The 18,612-nt window shown below is 46.8% G+C and overlaps 1 protein-coding gene across 4 annotated transcripts in view; it reads left to right on the plus strand.

Annotated features, from left to right (window-relative positions):
- The window catches only part of GALNT10 (polypeptide N-acetylgalactosaminyltransferase 10), a 233,254-nt gene that overhangs the window by 191,173 nt on the left and 23,469 nt on the right, over window positions 1–18,612 (plus strand). For all 4 annotated transcript variants that reach the window (XM_033180692.1, XM_033180691.1, XM_033180688.1 and 1 more), the window contains exon 7: window positions 4,161–4,278. In XM_033180692.1, coding sequence (XP_033036583.1) covers window positions 4,161–4,278 — 118 coding nt within the window. The remainder of the gene's footprint in view (window positions 1–4,160; window positions 4,279–18,612) is intronic.

Raw genomic sequence — 18,612 nt, forward strand, 5'->3', positions numbered from 1 at the left:
AGAAGGAGGAGCTCTGTGAATGGCTAAGACAGAAATAGAGCCCAGCCCCTCTCTGGTGCTCCAAGCTCTGGAAAGGGCTTCTCCCCAGTAGTAGGCTCACCGTCCCTGCAGCTGTCCTGTGAGCTGTTCTAGCTCTCCTGTAACAGTTGTGGAAAAGATCTCTGGATACAAAGCCAAAGCCCAAGCTCTCCTGCTATATTAGTTTCCTATGGTTGCTGTGATAAATTACTATAAACTTAGAAGCTTAAAACAACACAAATTTATGATTAAAACTCTGAAGGTCAGAAGCCTAAAATGAGTCTTACTGGGCTAAAATCATAGTGTCGGCAGGGCTGCATTCCCTCTGGATGCTTTGGGAAGAATCCATTTCTCTACCTTTCCTGGCTTCTAGAGGATGCTTACATTCCTTGGCTCATAGCCCCTGCCTCCAACTTTAAAGCCAGAAGTATAGCATCTTCAGATCTCTGTTTCCTTCTCCCCACTTTCCTTCACACCTCTGCTTCCTTCATTACATCTCCTTCTGACTCTGACTTTCCTGCCTCCTTCTTTCACTTACAAGCCCTGTGATTACATTAATGATATGTGATTCCATCAGGTTTGCCAAGATAACCTCCCCACCTCAAGGTACTTAACCTTAATCACATCTGTGAAGTCTCTTTCGCCGTAAAAGGTAACATATTCACAGGTTCCGGAGATTCAGACACTGCCATAAATGGGGAGTCACACTTCTCACCACAGTTTGTTCCCCAGCGAACCATACTTCTCTGTGCCTTACCCTCCCCGCCTGAGAAGCAGGGCTGTTGGAAGCTCAGCCATCTTCGTGGGCATGGTACATACATACCCAGAGCTCCTGAGAGGAACCCCTAACACTATGGGCCTCAGAGCAGGCTCAGAGATAGGAACAGCTGGGCTTCTTTGAGGAAATGAAAGGTGGCCAGGACAATGGACCAGCCTGAGCCAAGAGTGGAGAGCAAGAGTGGATTCCACGTCTCCAGCAGCAGGTCAAACATTTGTGGTCTTCTCTTGGCCTCTTTTATCTTAAACACAGTGAATCACTACTATTAGATCCCTTCCTGGCCCAAAGATATGATTTAGCCACGATCACATTATGCAGTCTGCTCCACCTTCCGTATACCTCAGAATCAATCCTCAGTTGACCTAAGTCCTTGTAGAATAATACCAACACCAGGAGTAACTAACATCTGGCCTGTGTTGGCAAAGCAATTTCTACTGACATTATTGTGCATGATCCTCACAATAATGTAGGATCCTCGGGTGTTGGTAGAATTACCCTCATTTGACTGATGGAGGCCTTGTGGTTCAGAGAGGAAACAAAACTTGTCTGAGTTGACATGACTGCGGAAGCTGAGGTAGAATAGATTGCTCCAGAAAATGGACTTTTCAGGGCAACCAAGGGGGTAATTGGAACCTCCTTTATTGTTTGAACCTTTGCAATAAGCAGACTCATTGAAGGGCACTTAAGGACAGTTGTCATAGCTTATCCACTCACTATGAGCAAATTATTTAACATTTTTGATTTTCCAATATCTCCATCCGAGAAGGAGACTAACATTAGAGCTTTGTGAGAGCTAGAGATGGTGTCAGTAAAATGAGTAGCACACACTGGACCCTCAGAATTGTTACTAGTATTGCCAAACACAGCAGAAACCAGAACAGGCTGGGCAGAGAGGCCTCTCTCTGGAGGCAAAGCCTCAAGCATCCCAAATGCCTTACGGCTGATATCCTGCCTATTCCGCGTAGCTCCTCGGCCCCTGCCCCTGCTTTGACCCAGGCTGATTTTCATATGCAAAGCCTCGATTTCAGTCTCCCATGAAGCACCAAGTCAGAAACATTGTCAGCCTTTCCAGGGACTTTGTGGCTCCAGCCAAAAAAAAACCAGGACCCCCCCCAATCTCCAGAAGACAAAGGGGAGTCAATACCTTATTTCTTTATAGTACTGGGTACTTTTAGAACTAGTCTAGCTGTGTTAATCCATTCTCACACTCCCACAAAGAACTGCCTGAGACTGGGTAATTTATAAAGAAAAGAAGTTCAACTGACTTGCAGTTCCACATGGCTGGGGAGGCCTCAAGAAACGTACAGTCATGGCAGAGGGGAAAGCAAACACATCTTCACAAGGCAGCAGGAGAGAGAAGTGCTGAGCAAAGAGGAAAAAGCCCCTTATAAAACCATCAGATCTCATGAGAACTCACTCACTATCATGAGAACAGCAGCATGAGGGTAACTGCCCCCGTGATTCAATTACCTCCCACCAGGTACTTCCCATGACACCTGAGGATTATGGTAACTACAATTCAAGATGAGATTTGGGTGGGGACGCAGCCAACCATATCACTAGCAGTGTGGGATAGGAAGTATAGCTATCACTCCATTGTTTAGATGGGGAATAGGGCTCAAAGAGGTTAAGTCAGCACTGTCCAATATAATACAAGCCGCATATGTGATACTATTTTTTTAAGATAAAGAGAAACAGGCAAAATTCATCTTAATAGTATATCTTATTTAAACCAGTATATCTCAAATATTATCATTTTAACGTGTAACCAACGCTTTAAAATTATTGAGTTCTTTCATACTCTTTTCATCCTAAGTTTTAGAAATCTGGTGTGTATCTTACGCTCACAGCACATGTCAGTTCACACCAGTCACATTTTAAGTACGGAGTCATCACCTGTGGTCAGTGGCCTCCTTCCTGGGCAGCACAGGGTTAATGGTTAAACACTGCATCTCAGGTCACACAGCAGGTTAAGGAAAGCAGAAATGAGAGTGAGGGTTCCCAATTCTCATGCCCTGTTCTTTGCATGCATCACCTGTTCCTCCAGTGTTCCTGCCTGCCTGGAGGCAGTATATTGTGGTGGCGAGGGGTGTGAACTGTGGCTTAGGTTAGAGATTCACATCCCAGCAGTGCTGCTTTGTAGCCATGGGGCCTTGAGCAAGTTCCCTGTCTGCACTCCAGTTGTACATGTGTAAAATGGTGATGATAATGAGGCCTGCTGGAATATTTGGATTTGAGGGTTTGGAGTTTTCCAGTGGAGCCAGACAAGGATGTAGCCACTGTGATAGATGTGCACACAGCAAACGCTGGTTGGCCCCTACAAGGTGCCAGTCTTGTGTGAGATACCCTGGGGGACGCCGGCAGTCAGCAGCATGACGTTTCCTCACTTAGCACGGTGCCAGGCGGACTTCCTGTTCCCGTGGGTACTGCACGATTTGTCGTCTCTGTGTCCTTGCTGACGTCGTTTTATCCTCCCCTCAGTGCCTTTCCCTCCCCCAAATTTCCCCTTGTCCAAACCAATTAAATGCCATCTCCCCTGAGCCTCATTCCTTGACCCTTGCCCCAGCCATCCTCCTTACCCCAAAAGCTGGAAACAGACACACTCCTTTCAGATTCCTATAATGTTCTATGTGTACCTCCCAGAGTCCCTTATGCACCCTCTGTCTTGAGGGGGCTGCCCCACGACACCACTATCCCCTGAAGGACTGATTGACCTCGAGATTCTTCCAGCACCTCCCTCACAACTGGCACGGGATGAACAAACTCATGAGAGAATGAATGAATGGAGTTAATCTTATCTCCCAGTTTAACTGAAAAGGCAGAAACGGTGGCTTCTTCTGTAAACACCGCAGCAGAACAAACGTCCATGCTGGGCCTGCTGAATAACAATTGTCAAAGGAGCATGTTCAAAAAGAGTCCTAGGCTCCCTCCCGCGGGGATTGTTTCAGCAGGTCTGAGGTGGGGCCCAGCAAGCTGTATATTTTTTCATCTCTCTAAGAGATTCTATAACAGACACTCTTGGAGAGACCAACTTGGACCATTTAGTGAGAGGACTAACATGTACATATTTATGATACAACTACAGGTCCCATGTGGACAAAGTACTGTGATTTCATTTCATAAGTACTCTTAGGTGTTAATCGTGTAAAGGAACTTCGGGTCCCATTTGGTTAAAATGTAGCTCTTATGAAAGGAAGTTGTAGGCAAGAAAGGGGAATGCCTGGAAGGGCCTTGGATTCCCTGGAAGACACTTGGGCTGTGTTCAGGGAGCATCATGGAACACCATCACCGGGGGAACGGCGTTATCAGAGAGCACGCAGCCAGGACATCTGCACCTTCACGCCATGTTCTTCTTCTCTGACAGGTCTCCCGTGATGGCCGGTGGACTGTTTGCTGTGGATCGGAAGTGGTTCTGGGAGCTGGGCGGGTATGACCCAGGCTTGGAGATCTGGGGAGGGGAGCAGTATGAAATCTCCTTCAAGGTGAGCCAGCCCTCCGGACGCCCCCTTCTTGGCACAGCCTCCTGAGTGCCTGTCCCAGTAGGTGCCTCAGCTTCTGCCTGAGCTTGGAAAGACTGGAGACCTCAGGGTTCTATAGCCCTTCAGTCCATCAGGTGAAGAAGACAGGGGCTCATGGGCCACTCTTTGTTGTGGTGGAGGGGGAGGTGTGGGTGGGAAGGGGAGTACCCTCCAGGTGCCAAAGGCTGGTCTGCACCACAGCTCTGCCTGGCATTTGCCTTGTGTCTTCTTAAGATGTTGGAATAAGGTCTTGTTTCTACTCAAGATGGCGGGTCTGAGATTGAGATGTCCAGCAAATAAGCAGTGGGCCAGAGAAGCTAGGAAGGCCAAACAGGATACGTAGGCCTAGAGGAGTGCTCTCGGTCACCCCCTCAAGTTTTCCCTTTTGTACCTGTTGCTCTGGGAGTTTGACAAAGACCAGTGAGCATAAGCTCCAGTTGTAAAGTCACAGGCCTAGATTCAGATCCCAACTCCATCATCAGTAGCTATCTGACTTTGAGCAAGTTAGATGACCCGCCTGAGCTTTCTTTCCTCATCTGAAATAAGGGAATCATGATAACTACCTAGCTTACAGAGCTATCGTGAAGATTAAGTGCGAGCATGTCTAGAAAGTGCTTAGCACACAACCTGGGAACATGACCAGCAATTAATAATTGGTAGAAATTGTTAAAGTTTCAGTGAGTAAATATTTACTGTAACCTACTTGACCAGCCTATGGGCTCTAGAAGCTTTCTGACAGTAGTGGTAAAGGAGTTACTAGTTAACTAATAACTAGTTAAGCACCCAAACTTCCAAGGCTACATTCTCCACTTTATTTGTGGGAGTCTGTCTTGTTCTCAAGTGAAGGCTTGGACCTTCCGAGGGGAGGGTTAGCTTGTTCCATGCCCTTGTGGCCTGTCAGAGTCAGCTTCTAACAGCTTAGACCCCTGGCTAAGGCATATCCCCAACCCACGAGGGACAGATAACACCATTACTGATCTGACCTCTGTGAATACACAACTCTGATGCCCCCTGAGTCAGTCCTCAACTTTCAATGCAAAGGACCATTGTCAGGCACAGTGAATTAAGGCTTTGGTATTGGCAGTAGAGTGCCAAGATCAGATCCTAGCTCTGCCATGTCCTGCCAGCTGTGTGATCTTGGGCAAGGAATCCTCACCTCACTGAGCCTTGGTTTCTACTTCCATAAAATGGGTTTAATGAAATGTTAATCCTCACAGAGTTGTTGAGAGGATTAAGTGAGACCATGTTTATTAGGTGCGTCTTAATAAATTATCCTAAAGATTATTATTGATACATTAATATTACTATCTGCAACAGTGGTTGGGTAGTTCAGAACTGGAGAACGTAAATTTTTGATCAGCCAAAAAAAAAAAAAAAACCAAAACCTAGAATTCTACTGATGTTATTTAGGTTTGAAAAGCAGTTTATATCTTTTTCTTTTATTTTTTTTGAGATGGAGTTTCAATCTGCTGCCCAGGCTGGAGTGCAGTGGTGCAATCTCGGCTCACTGCAGCCTCTGCCTCCTGGGTTCAAGCGATTCTCCTGCCTCAGCCTCCTGAGTAGCTGGGACTACAGGTGCCCGCCACCACGCCTAGCTAATGTTTTGTGTTTTTAATAGAGATGGGGTTTCGCCATGTTGACCAGGCTGATCTCGACCCCCTGACCGCAGGTGATCCACCCACTTCAGCCTTTCAAAGTGCTGGGATTACAGGTGTGAGCCACTGTGCCCAGCCAGTTTATATCTATTTTAACCACCAGAGTTCTGAAGTTGTCTCCCATAAGGAGACCAGCCCCCCAAATAAAATTAATATTCACATAAGAGGGTAATATTCAAAATATGTAACAACTCTGATGACACAAGCACATACAGTCGGAACAGACACCAGCTATAAACAATGGCGCATCCACTCCAGTATGTAACAAGCGAATTTCAGTCCTGATCATAGCTAACAGGACAGTGTGCCAAGCCCTTCACAAATGCTGACTTGTTTAATCCTCACAACAGCCTTAGGAGAGTGGTACCATTGTTATACCCATTTCACCAGGAAGGCAAGCAAAGCTGAGACCAAGGCCTCACACAGTCAGAAGAAGCAGAACTGGGGCCCGAACGCAGGTCTGCTTGACTCCAAAGCCCATGCTCTGACCTATTTTTGTTGTTGTTTAAATCATACCCAGACTGTTCTGAAAACGTGCCATGTTTTATGGACCTCTGCCTCACTCTTTCTGGGATTTTTTTTTCTTTCTTTTTTTTTTTTTTTTTTTTTGCCTCTTCTGGTATTATTCCTAATTTACTTGGATATTCTGCAACCTCTTAGTTAATGGAATTAATAACAGTCTAAGTCGGAAGTGGCAGATAGGGCCAGGAACAGTGGCCGAGGTGGGAGGATCTCTTGAGCCTAGGAGTTTGAGACCAGCCTGGACAACACAACACGACCCCATCTCATTTAAAAATAAAAAATAAAAGAAAGAAAGAGAGAGAGAGAGAGAGAGAAGGAGGGGGAGAGGGAGGGAGGGAGGGAGAGAGAGAGAGAGAGAGATAGCAAATAGGTTTCTACTCCCTGCCTGGCCAACTCTGATCCACTGGTAAGGGCCGTCCCAGGTGGGTGTTGATATGCATTCTGAGGCACTCCAAGTTTACCAGCAAAGTGTAGTCAGTGGGGGAGGGATCTTTTTGTGTTTCACTCACTGCCATATCCCAGGCACCTAAAGCCTGGCCCAACACAGAAAAGACACTATGAGACCAATTTTTATGGGTCATAATTTTTATTATTGTATTAAATATTTTCTAAAATTATATTTATATAAATTATAAATATTCTAAAAATATGTAAAATGTATAAAAGTCTAGTAGTTCTGATATAACACTGTCAGCCATAATTCTGGTTATCATTTTAAAATACTACATAGAATAAAATAACTAAATTCGAGACCAACTTGGTCAACATCGTGGAACCCCATCTTTACTAAAAATACAAAAATTAGCCACGCGTGGTGATGCGTGCCTGTAATTCCAGCTGCTCAGGAGGTGGAGACAGAAGAATTGCTTGAAGCTGGGAGGCGGAGCTTGCAGTGAGCCGAGATCGCGCCACTGCACTCCAGCCTGGGCGACCCAGTGAGACTCTGTGTCAAAAAAAAAAAAAAAAATTAAAAACTTTTATCAAATTGTAACTGTGATTATTCTATTTTTGTCACTTATTTAGAATTATTCTAAATTCTTCTCTAAAGGCATTTACAATAAATTCTAGTCCAACATTGGTTTTCATTAAAAAGACTCTAATAAATATAAGTATAAAAAATAATACAATTAAAAGTATGCAAATATATATTCCAATTTTATTAAATATCATATTTTTTCAGTCTACAACAGACTTTATTACTATGAAGTATATATTAATGTATAGAATCTATAATATCCTCATAATAATCCTATTAAAATATTGTATTAAATACAAAAAAAGACACCATCAAAACCCCCCCACATCATACTAATGAGAACTACATTCAATCCAAAACATATTTTCCAAGAAAAGGCTAAAAAACACACTAGGTCTGATACAACTATAACTAAAAATTACCAACCTTCCTAAACAAGAGCCCTCCTAACTACAGAAGGCAATCAATATTAGTCTTATCAACACAACCAGACAATTAATTTATGACCAAAAACTTTGTGAGATAAAGTAGCAAATGTAAGAGGCCATGTTTGCCCGTTTCCCTTTGCCAGGAGAATTTCACAAAGCCCCTGACTCCGGGACACTGTGCAGCAATCTGGAAAGATGTTTCAAAGGCAAAACGGGATAGAACACATGGCCCCCCATGTCTCTTGCCTGAGTCACTACATTCCATCAAAGATAAATGACCCTAGTCCTCGCTTTCTCTGCTCATAAAATAACGTCCGACAAGATTAGTGACTATGCTTCTGTAATCTATAACCAGATGTTATAGATCTAACACCCAAACCTTGATGTAATATTACACATACTAAATCTTCACCACCTATGTATAAACTAAAATACGACATTGGAGGAGTCTGAGAGAACTTTCTAAAAGCCTCCTCCTAGGCTACAGGCCTTGGTCTATATAATCTTCAATAAGACTTCTAAATAAAACTAACTTTAATTCTTGAAAAGCTTCATTTTTTTTTTTAGTTGACAGCAGTTAATAAATATTGGCTGAATATTCCAAGTCAGTGTGTCCCTGGCCAGAATCAGCCTCCAAGCTCCTAACTGGCTCACTTGGTCTAAAAGACCCCCTTCAGAAACCCCCTCTATGGAGAACAGTGAATGGAGAAAGATTTGCACAAAGGAATTTCTAAACCAGCCCAAAATGATTTCATTCTATGTGTTTCAAAGACCCCTCTACTGATGCTCATCAGGAAATTATGGCAGAACAAATGGCATTTTTCTCCACAGTTATTTACCATAGACTTGGTAATGAAGCCATATTGGAAGTCTCTCACCCGGGAGGGGGAAGGAGGCTGGCTTACATTTCCATTTGATCCAATTATGTCCATCCCTTTCCAGAGGAAATGAGACGGTGTAATGAGGAGGCTCCTGAGGTCCAGAAGGGAGACTTTTCTCCTTGGGCTTTCTCTCTCCTGACTTGGAAAAGGAGAGTTCCTGTGCACTGTCTCCCAGGACCCTGTGGAAAGGCTGCCTGCAGGGCTGAGGGGAACAGGCGAGCCCATTCATCCCTGGCAGCGCCCTGCTGGAATGCGGGTGTTCTCTTTCAACCAGAACCGGGCTTTTACGAAGGACCAAATTCCCTCTGATTCATCTCTGCTAAGAGATCCCTTTTCTTGGTGACAGAGAGAAGCCCAGTCTGAAAGGCATGAGCGTATTTTCAGAAATTAAGATCAATCAACATGTACCTTCAGGGCTGAGGGCTGATTCCAGTCTATCCTGATGAGAAAACCCCCAAAAAGTGTTCCAACAGCTCAGAAATTTCTAGAAAGGTCATTAACTTTCCCTTTCCCTCCCTCCTTCTCTGTCTGTCTCTCTCAGCAGAGCAAAGTTCTCACATGGAAGTCAGAATCTTCCCAGTTCTAGTGGTTGGACAAGTCTTTAACTCCATAGCCTAGCCTCCAGCTAGCTTCATGAGCTGACCCTGCTGCTCTCTCCTTCCCCCTTTTCCTCTTATCCCATTGCATTAGTCTGGATTCTTGCTTACAGATAACCAAAACCCTAGTCAATCTGATTTAAGCAAAAACCAGAATTGATAGGCTCACACAACTGAAATTCCAGGATAGACCCTAAGGCCGGGCTGGATGCAGGGACTCACTCATCTCACTCGGGCTAGGTCTCTCTCAATGCCTAGGCCATATTTTATCTGAGCTGGCTTCCCTCTCAGGTGGGCTTTTTCTCATGGAGATCCTCAGCAGCCCGTGAAAAGAGAGTCTGCTTTTCCCATCATCTTGTACAAGTCCCCAGGTTGAGTCTCATTGACCTGCTGGCCCCATGCCCATCCCTGAACAATACTGCGATTGGTCACTTGCAGTCACATGCCCATCCTGGAGCCAGGAAGGTGGGGATGGGCTAGTTACCCAAAGGAAAGTCCAGGTGCTGTGCCCAGAAGGGAGAATGGATGTGGAGCAGGGCAAACCCGGCCAGACAAGACTACATGTAAGATCCAGGCTTATGGGCCAGCCCCTCTCTGCAGGCCCACACTGTCCACTCCTGAAATGCCTTTCCTTAGTCTGGCCAACGCTCACTCATCTTTCCAATCTCAGCTTATATAGATGGCTCCCCATGCTGCCTGGGAACCAGCCCATGGTGCACTCCCATATCTGCATGCTCCCTGGAGGCAGGCAGGAGGTTTTGTCCACCTCTATATACCCAGTCTCTGGCCCACATCAGTGTTTGCAGTAACTGTTAGTGTGTTAGTGGCATCACTTCCAACTGATAAACCTCCTTGATACTACCCTTCCCAGACTTAGGAGGCCATCTTTGGACAATGGTGTATGATGGGAAAGGTGCTCAGCAAGGAGGCTCTCCTTCTGTCCTAGGACCCTGGGCCAGTTGTTTGACCTCCAGTCCTCACATCCCAGATTGTGCTGACACAATTTTCCTTCATACCCCACAAGATAGGATCAAATCAGATGCTGTGTGGAAAGCCCTCTGATACACACAGATAGGAGGGGTTGTTTGGATTAGGGGTGGAGGCAGCAGGATGAGCAGAAAGGAAACTGCACAGTGTCCCCAGGAGGCCACAGTTAGGATATCTCCAACTATGAGATACAGGAGACAGAAAGTATCCAACCAGGACAATGTGACCAAATTAAGTGAGAAAAATGTAGGCTTTGGGGCTATGTAAGTGGATCTATCTTTCGTGAATAGCAATTTGGCAAAATCCATTACATTTCAGAGCAAGCACATTCTTTGACCTGAAATTCCATGCACAGGAGTTTATCCAAGACAGACAGCGATGAGCAAAGATTTATTTGCTGAAATGTCACTTACCATAGCAGAAGATTGAAAATGACCCAAATGCACATCCTTTGGGGATAAATAAGTTAGAGCATCTCTAAACGAGAAAATATTTCTTTTTTTTTTTTTTTTTTTTTTTTGAGGCGGAGTCTCACTCTGTCGCCCGGACTGGAGTGCAGTGGCCGGATCTCAGCTCACTGCAAGCTCCGCCTCCCGGGTTCACGCCATTCTCCTGCCTCAGCCTCCCGAGTAGCTGGGACTACAGGCGCCCGCCACTTCGCCCGGCTAGTTTTTGTATTTTTAGTAGAGATGGGGTTTCACCGTGTTAGCCAGGATGGTCTCGATCTCCTGACCTCGTAATCCGCCCGTCTCGGCCTCCCAAAGTGCTGGGATTACAGGCTTGAGCCACCGCGCCCGGCCCGAAAATATTTCATAAAATAAATTGGAGGTCTCCACAAAAAACATTTTTTTCAGACAGGATCTCACACTGTTGCCCAGGCTGGAGGGCAGTGATGTGATCAGAACTCACTGCAGCCTCAGCACCCGAGGGTTCAAGCAGTCATCCCACTTCAGCCTCCCAAATAGCTGGGACTACAGGTCTACACCACCACTCCCAGCTAATTTTTAAATATTTTGTAATGATGGGGGGTCTCCATATGTTGCCCAGGCTGGTCTTCATCTTCTGGCCTCAAGCAGTCTTCTTGCGTCAGGCTCCCAAAATGCTGGCATTACAGGTATGGGCCACTGCACCCAGCCCATCTCACTTCTGAAAATGACTCACAGTGCCATGAAGCCTTTATACCTAGTGGCCATTGGGGGTGGGAGGGCTTCAGAGTATAGCCGTCTCTTTCTACCTAATGTGTGTCTATAATATTGAATGTGTTCATCATAAGTATGTATTACTTCTGTAACCAGGAAAAGTTATAAGAAGAAGGGGCAGCCGGGCGCAGTGGCTCACGTGGGCGGATCACAAGGTCAGGAGATCGAGACCATCCTGACCAACATGGTGAAACCCCGTCTCTACTAAAATTACAAAAATTAGCCGGGTGTGATGGTGGCACCTGTAGTCCCAGCTACTCGGGAGGCTGAGGCAGGAGAATGGCAGGAACCTGGGAGGCGGAGCTTGCAGTGAGCCGAGATCGCGCCACTGCACTCCAGCCTGGGTGACAGAGCCAGACTCCGTCTCAAAAAAAAAAAAAAAAGAAGAAGAAGAAGAAGAAGGGGCCAGGCACAGTGCCTCATGCCTGTAATTCTCACACTTTGGGAGGTCGAGGCAGGAGTATTGCTTGAGCCCAAAAGTTCAAGACCAGCTTTGGGCAACACACTGAGACTTCATCTCTACAAAAAAAAAAAAAAGTTATTTTAATTAGCTGGGCATGGTGGTGCGCTGCGCTCCTATAGTCCCAGCTACTTGGGAGGCTAAGGTGGGAGGATTGCTTGAGCCTGAGAGGTCAAGGCTGCAGTAAGCCATGTTCATGACACTGCACTCCAGCCTAGGTTATATAGAGTGAGAACTTGTCTCAAAGGAAAGGAAAAAGAAAAAGAAGAAAATGTTGGGTTCTCAGCACTCCCAACCCACCCCCCATCCATATACATTCCAGCACATTGTTTGGGCCATTTGCAAGCTCTGAGATGTGATTGTGCACAAGTCAGCAGTGCGAGACTCCCAGGGAAGGCCTGAGGTCAAGAGTAACACTGCAGGGTCTGCTTCAGGAGGCAGAGGTGGGCTCCACTGTCCTTGGCAAAATGGAGACAGGTATGAGGGTTCCATCAGGAAGGCTTGCAGAGCAAGGGAGTGATAGAAAGCCATGTGAGGGGACGAGAGGGAGGACACCCTCCACTGCGGAAGTCAGGAAGATCTTTGAGCTTGTTCTAAGAGGAAAATCCATTCTCTCGGTAGAGGAATGAAGACTCAGAGGAGACTGAGGTTGGCTTTGTGTGATACTGATATGGTTACTGAAAGGCTAGCCCAGTCCCAGGCTACAGGGACAGACTTAAAAAAAAAAAAAGTCTGATTTTTTTTTTCCATAAAACTCAGTGGTATCAAGAAGACTAAGTGACACAGGACGTGTGAAAAGAAGGCAGGACACACCTAGAAGCTGTGCAAGGGTAATATTGCGACCTGATGCCCAGAGCGGTTAGGTGACGGGGCAGGGTCCCTCCGCTGGAAGGTGGTAGTGCTAGGGCTAAATCCCAGATGCCCTGGCTCCAAGCCCAGTGCTCATCTCATTCCGCCTGGTGGTAAGAGTAGAGAAAAGGTGTATCCAGTCTAGAGAGAGGCCCATGTCCCAGGAAGGGCCCAGAGGTCAGGACCAGCCCTGAGAGGGGTTAAGTTGCCACACAGGAGGGAGAAATGATTGCCAAAGGCCAGCCCCAAGCACCAGAAGGAGATCCAGGGCCACCATCGGGCACCTGTATGGCAATGCATTTCCCCATCCTTTTCCCTGCCCCTACCAGCACCCTCTGCCTCAGACAGCTGCAGCGTGGCTGCCAGGAACCTGATCCTCATTTCTTTCATTCCCTGTGTTATCCAAGGATGCTGGAAATATGGTCTGATACGTGCAGCATTTTTGTCCTGGGGCCACATATGCCCAGCCTGTGCAAGAGCTGTCTGCTGGGAACAGGGAAGGCATTCTGCTCGTGGCTCTCCGCAAGCCATTTGAAATTCCATGAGTGTCCCTGCCTGGGAGCCTGCTTCTCCCACCACTCCTCCAAGGAGGTGGCTCAATGGTCCGAGAGTCGCCTGTGTGTGTGTTACTCCCTAACCAGCACACCCTACCTCATGGTGCCTTGGCTCTCTCTTCCCTAAAAATGGTAATAAAATAACTTCTTCAAAAGTTTGTTGTAAGAACTAAATGGGATGATACATATATCTGGCCTAGAGCTAACCAAACAGGAGGTACTCAGTAAGTGGCAGCTGTTCTGATCATAACCGTCAGGTAAGGAGGCAGAACAGCACACTATTACATACATGGGCTTCAGCATCAAACTGCCTGGGTTCTAGTGCAAATTCAATGAGCTAGCTGCTGTGTGACCTTGGGAAAGTGACCTAACCTCTCCTCTGTATATTATTTAGGGGATAGAATAATCTTTACTTCATAGTGCATTTGTGAGCATGATATTAACCAAAATATATTAAAAGCTTATACTCAGTGCCTAGAACATAATAAATGATCACTAAATGATAGCTGTTAATGTCAGCGTGGTTGTGGTTATTGTGATCGGGCTGTGGTTGCAGGAAGACAAGAGTGGAAAGAGGCTGACAAGACAGGTCAAAAGGCCTTGGCTCCAGGCCCAGTTCTGGAACAAACTCTCTGTAAGACCTTGGACTCATCTGCCCTTTCTCCTGAGCTTGTATTTCCTCATCTACAAAGGAGCACCAATAGTCCCACATTCACAGGGCTGTTAAGAAATGTACTGTGAACTGGCAGGCACAGTCACCTGAGAGGTTGTCACCATTCCAGTATGCGGTGGCTCTCGAAGTGTGATCCCTGAACGAGCAGCATTAGCATCACCTGGGAACTTACTAGAACTGCAGGTTATGGGGCTCCTCCCAGGCTGCTGAGTCAGACGCTGCTGTGTTTTCACGTGTCCTCCAGGTGCTTCCGATGAGGCTCCAGGTTGAAAATCGCAGCTGTGCTGAATGGATGGGAGGTTGTGGAGAGAGGATGCTTAGGCGTGGGTGTGGAAGGACAGAGTAAATGGGCAGGTTGGTTGGCAAGTTGGCCAACAGGTTCCAACACCTTCACCTGGCTTTCAAGGCTCTATATCTTTGGTCCACTTGTGGCAGTTCATTTCTGTACCCTTTTTTCCAGCATGGTTTTTAGAACAAAACTGACCAATGACCAGATCATGAATGAATGAATGAATGAATGAATGAATGAATTAGATAATTCATGTTTGTTTGGGGTTTCAACAGTCACAGAAAGAAAAATTCACAAGTCCCTGGGGCAGAAAAGTGAATGCATTGCGGCCAGTTGTCAGCAGCATCCACATAGGGAGTCCAGGGGGTGTGAAGAGGGTAGGAAGTGATAGAGGGGAGCAGGTGGCAGAGGGCCTGATTGCAAGCCAAGGGTGACCCCTTTGTTCTGCAGACAATACAAGTGCTGTTAGGGATCTTTGAAGAAGACCATGATAGGGTCGGTCCAGACCCTAGGAAGGCACAGTCTCCGTGGAACTCAGATCTGCCTAGTTCTGGGCCACCCAACCCCAGGTTCCATTTTGGGTTCTGCCATTTATGCACTGAGGAACCCTGGGTAAAGTGTTAAGTAAACCTCAGTTTCCTCATTTGTAAAGGGTGTGATCGTGCCTCCCTCACCGGGTTGCTGTGACATTGCTGTATTTCCAAATCTGAGTCAAAACCTAATGTAAAGTAACCATCCCCCCTTGTTGGGGAATTAACTAACTATAAACACTTAAGGATATTGTTGAAATAGTCATGTTTAATTTATTAATTTAGATGCACATATGCTTAAAACTGTATCATATAAAAATACTAGGCCGGGCACGGTGGCTCACACCTGTAATTCCAGCATTTGGGGAGGCCAAGGTGGGTGGATCACCTGAGGCCAGAAGTTCGAGACCAGCCTGGCCAACATAGGGAAAACCTGTCTCTACTAAAAATAAAAAAATTGGCTGAGCATGATGGCAGGCACCTGTAATCCCAGCTACTCGGGAGGCTGAGGCAGGAGAATCACTTGAACCTGGGAGGTGGAGGTTGCAGTGAGCTGAGATTGTGCCATTGCACTCCAGCCTGGGTGACAGAGCAAGACTCCATCTCAAAAAAAGAAAAAAAAAAAAAAAATACAGCTTAAATTTAGAAGTAAATTTAAAACCAAAGTTGTTCTTTTCTACTGTTTTGTTTTTTTTTTTTAACAACTGCATCCAGTAAACATCCAAAAACCAGCATGACTGAGGTTGTCCTTTCATGGTGGTGATACTTCTTGAAACAATATCTTGTTGAAAACAAACTAATACATTCAAAATAATGTGAGTTTCTTTTCAGCAGGGAATTGTGTAGCATTCATGCAACGCCCTCCACCAGTAGCGACAGGCCACATGCCCACAGGACACCATATGGATAGCTCACGGTGTCCTCCATGCTTCTACATTACCTCATTTTAGCCTCACCACAACCCTAAGGAGGTAGGCACAGTAATTTTTCCCATTTTGCAGAGGAGGAAACTGAGGCTTTCAGATTTATAACTTGCTTAACAGTCTGGGTGAGACCTCAGTTCTAATTCCAGAACCAAGCTCCTAACCGCTGCCCTAGGTGCCTCCTAAGCACACAGTGAATGCTGAATGATTGGTGGCAATTATTAGTCTTTCCCCCAAGTGCAACTGATTAGGGTTTGAACGTCATAGGGGTCCTCAGCTGAGAGGCCAACAGCCAAAGCCGTGGCCAGCTGCCAGTCTTTTCCTTATCTCTGGGCAGGTCAGGTGCCGTGCCATTCCTGGCTGGCTTCCAGGCAGCCATTTCCTCGACAGAGAGAGGCTCTGCCCCAGCCCCTGCTGCCCTCTCGGGTTCCCCTCCATGGATGAGCCCTTCCGCTGCGCTCTCTTTCTGGGTCCCATTGTGTTTTCCCAATGCACATCACCACTCGTTTCTTTCCCCCTCAGTTTAGGAGATAAGAGTGGGTAATTGTCTTTTATAGACACTGTAATGAAGCCTGTCATCACACAAAAGAAGTTTGCTAATAAAATAAATCAAAGCAGCAATGAAAATGAATGGGGAACAGGCTTTCACAATTAGATTTGTACTTGTCTAGAGACATGGTGCTTCTAGAGAGAAGACTGCCACAGGGGCAGTGAAAGGGGCCTGGAAACAAGCTGGCAGGATATGTTTGGGAACTCCTGTGGTGGAGCAGCAAGGGACCCAGAGCAGACAGCTGCATCCCCCTACAGGGGTGGGAGTTGAAGGGACAGGGCAGGGAGACAGCTGATAGCAACACAAGGAGAGGGACAGCAAAATATCATCTTGGTGGCCTGTATTTGTCCCCATCTCGAACAAGATGGGTTCCCGGTCAAAGATGATCCAGCTGCTGCCATCCCTGGAGCTCTCCTTCTCTTTGCCCCCAGCTGGACTCTGTTCCTGCCTCTTGGGTGAGAGGACGTTGCTCTTGGGTGGCCAGGCCCCAAATGGTGTACAGTGACCTCTCCCTACCCCACCTGACCCCGTCAGAGTACATCTGGGCTGGGGGGTGGAGATAGCAGGAAGTAGTGGGGGACAAAGGACCTTTTAGGAGCCAGCTGGAAGAGCAGCCCATCTGGAGCCCCTGAACTAATCAAGACGTGAAGCCCAATCCCCACGACCCCATTGAGCAGTTCCAACTGAAAAGAGCACTTTTGCACAGAATCTGGGTTGCAGATGTCCCCATTCCTACCCCCCACCCCACAAATGAGAGAATATGGTAGCGAGATTAATAATAATTTCATTCTCTTGGTCACTTGCAGGTTTTGCCACCAATTAGTTAAGAAAAAATACTTCCTCTCTTTGCACTTCAGTCTCTCCTTTTGGGAAATCAGGCCATAGGGTGAAAACACAGGATGTTGTTGGGCAGAGGACAGGCGCTCTGTAATTTCCAGGTGGTGGTGTTTCTCGTACTTCTGCAAGTAGAAATGACTAACAGTCATCCGTTTCTCTAAGAGTCAAGCACCAAGCTAACAGCTTTTCACATGCTGTCTTGTGCCATCTCAACAGCCATCATCATCCCCACATCACAGATGAGGAGAGTGAGGCTCCCAGGTTCAGTGACCTGCAGGAGGTCACACAGTGGGCATTGGTGGTGTGAGGACTGGTATGAGGGGAGTCAGGCTGCAGGGTGTGCAGTGTCTGTCTCGGTCTTGGATGGTCACTGCCTCCGCTGTGAAGGAAGGGAGGAGCCTAGAGATACAAAGGACAAGTGACCTGGGCTATGAGCACCACAGGGCCTGGGATCTGTGGCCAGCACCCCACCCCAGCATGTCCTTGGAAGGAGAGTCCCCTCCTGTCTTGGGATCCTGTCTCTCTGTGGCAGAGTTGAGAGTTGTTTGTCACAAGAGGGAGGTGAGCAAGCCAGGAGCACGATGGCGATGCTGTCTCTGGCCTCCTACATCTGTCCCACTTCACCCCAGACAAGCTCAGCCAGGATCCAGCCCTAAAGAGACGGCAATGGTGCTTTCTGCCCGAGAAACAAGGAAACCTCGGGCTCCCTGCTCATGACTTATATTGTTGCTAGGATTACTGGAAGCAAAAAAGACAGTTCATCCCTGAAGCCGGTGACTGAAGAATGGATGACAAAATGAGGTCGTCTTTTTCTCTAGTCAAGTCCCTATGCCCAAGATTTTGAATCAGTCTTGATTCATCTCCTCCTTCATGACTGAGTGCCTCTTACGGGCAGAGCACTCTGCTAGGCACTGGGGGTCCAATGGCAAATGCAACAGATGAGACCCCTGCCAACACTGGCCCTGAGTCTGGCGGGGCACAGAGGGGTTGGTAAGGACTCTTATGTTAAAAGTGACAGAAAGGCTGGGTGCGGTGGCTCATGCCTGTAATCCTAGCACTTTGGGAGGTCGAGGTTGGGGGATTGCTTGAGCCTAGGAGTGCAAGACCAGTGTGGGCAACATAGGGAGACCTCCATGTCTACAAAAAATAAAAATAGCTAGGTATGGTGGCACACACCTGTGGTCCCAGCTACTTGGGAAGCTGAGGCAGGAGGGTCACTTAAGCCCATGAGGTCAAGGCTGCAGTAAGCAGTGATCATGATACTGTACTCTAGCCTGTGTGACAGAGGGAGACCTCAAAAATAAATAAATATAAAAGTGAAAACATCATCTTAAACTAGCCATAGCCAAGAAAAGGCACGGCGGGGGTGGGGGGTGGGGGGCTGTCTTC

Source organism: Trachypithecus francoisi, unplaced genomic scaffold (assembly GCF_009764315.1).
Source record: "Trachypithecus francoisi isolate TF-2019V2 unplaced genomic scaffold, Tfra_2.0 Lachesis_group2, whole genome shotgun sequence".
Lineage (NCBI taxonomy): Eukaryota > Metazoa > Chordata > Mammalia > Primates > Cercopithecidae > Trachypithecus > Trachypithecus francoisi.